The sequence below is a fragment of the Olea europaea genome, unplaced genomic scaffold, assembly GCF_002742605.1.
Source record: "Olea europaea var. sylvestris unplaced genomic scaffold, O_europaea_v1 scaffold22117, whole genome shotgun sequence".
Classification (NCBI taxonomy): Eukaryota; Viridiplantae; Streptophyta; class Magnoliopsida; order Lamiales; family Oleaceae; genus Olea; species Olea europaea.
In genome coordinates, this window is record NW_019240143.1 from 1 (window position 1) to 1,785 (window position 1,785).

Sequence of the window (1,785 nt, forward strand, 5' to 3'; positions counted from 1 at the left end):
CAACAGAGTTTGTTGCGAAACATTTTTGATCGGCATGAATTGGTGCGGTATGATGTAAAACATGTATGTTTTTCAGATCTCTGGTCTTTGCTCATTTGTATTTGATTTAGTATGTCATTAAAGTCTTGTTAACATGGATGGCCACACTAACTATTTTTGCAGGTTATCTGCTCAGTTTGTGACACGGAGCAGCCTGTATGTTCTCTCACCTCGAGTTATAAGCCCCTTTTGTTCTGTTTCTATCAATACTTGATTTTTTCATAAAAATGATCACTCTTTGGTCCAGGTTGCTCGTGTTTGTACAAATTGCGGTGTCAATATGGGAGAATACTTCTGTGACGTGTGCATATTCTTTGATGATGATGTAATTAAGATATTTTTCTTTCTACCTAGCTAATATAGCTCATTTCTATGATTTGTTCTCTATTGATTATGGTTGTGCTGTTTTGAGTTAAATTGGATTTCATTTATTAGGGTCACTTCTAAATTCTTAAACATTGCTAATCTATGCTTGCTGCAGCTTGACAAAGGACAGTTTCATTGTGATGATTGTGGGATCTGCAGGTTAGTGATCAGATAAGAAATGCTTATTTTATGCACCATTTCTTACGCTGTGCTGATGTTTGGCCAAGCTTTAAAATAACTAAAAATTTATTTGTTGTTTCTGCACGTGTTCGGATTTTTTTCTCGCTTCATCTAAGCAAAAAAGTTACTAATTTCAAATTCTGAGCGAAATTAAAAATAATAGACTTTTAAAATTTGCTTATTTACGTATAATTAAACTTTTTAAGCTTTGGCAAACTTGCTCTATTCTGTAACTAATTTGATCTGACTTCTGATTCATCGTTTAGAGTTGGCGGCGTTGAGAACTTCTTCCATTGCAAGAAGTGTGGTATGCAACTGCTCTTTGGCATTACTTTATTGCTACTTTGTCTTTCAACTCATTTTCAAGTTGAAATTCTCGTCTCTGCGGTAAATTTATGAGGATCAACAAAATATAATGAGTCTTTGGAACTTACTGGATTTTAACGCCTTCTCTAAGTTGATCACTACACTTGAATTTCTTCTTATATTTTTAGCTAATCATGCAGGCTCTTGTTATTCAGTTGCTTTGCGTAACAATCATTCGTGTGTAGAAAACTCCATGCGACATCACTGTCCTATATGTTACGAGGTTTCCTTGATTTCCCTTTTCAAGTTCTTTACTGTTAATCTTGAGTAATCAGATTGTAATGCTGCCCCATTTTTTGTACTTACAGTATCTGTTTGACTCTTTGAAAGACACGACTGTTATGAAATGTGGACACACCATGCATTGTGAATGTTACCATGAGATGATAAAGCGTGACAAGTAATCTATCAATTTACTTGCAATATACTTCGAGATTCCTTTTCTGTTATTATTATTATTATTATTATTATTATTATTATTATTAATTAAAAGAATCTGTAAATGTAATAATTTCCGAGCTTCATTGATGGTGGCTTCAGGTACTGCTGCCCAATTTGCTCTAAATCGATCATGGACATGTCAGGAACGTGGAAGAGAATAGATGAAGAGGTAGGTTTTCAGTTAATATTTTTAACAGTCTTAATTATGAGTACAAAATGTGCATTTTTTCGCCTCCTCAAGCTACTCTGCATATCAATAGTTGTTTTCTCATCTTGCAAATTATGATTTATGGTTCATAGCTAGTCACAATACAAGAGGTTTTAAGTCTACCTAAAGCTGTAATGTTATTTTAACTGCGAGAACCTTGTCTATTCATTAATTTCATTTTTCTG

General features: G+C 33.7%; 1 protein-coding gene across 1 annotated transcript; it reads left to right on the plus strand.

Moving 5' to 3' along the window:
- Positions 1-3: 3 nt before the first annotated feature.
- LOC111380840 (E3 ubiquitin-protein ligase MIEL1-like) lies at positions 4-1,720 on the plus strand (the record flags this gene model as incomplete). Its single annotated transcript, XM_023004499.1, has 8 exons — positions 4-63; positions 163-195; positions 287-364; positions 521-564; positions 852-892; positions 1,092-1,174; positions 1,260-1,351; positions 1,492-1,720. Coding segments are annotated over 8 exons (618 nt in total), but the record flags the coding sequence as incomplete, so codon positions are not given.
- Between the last annotated feature and the right edge of the window lie 65 nt (positions 1,721-1,785).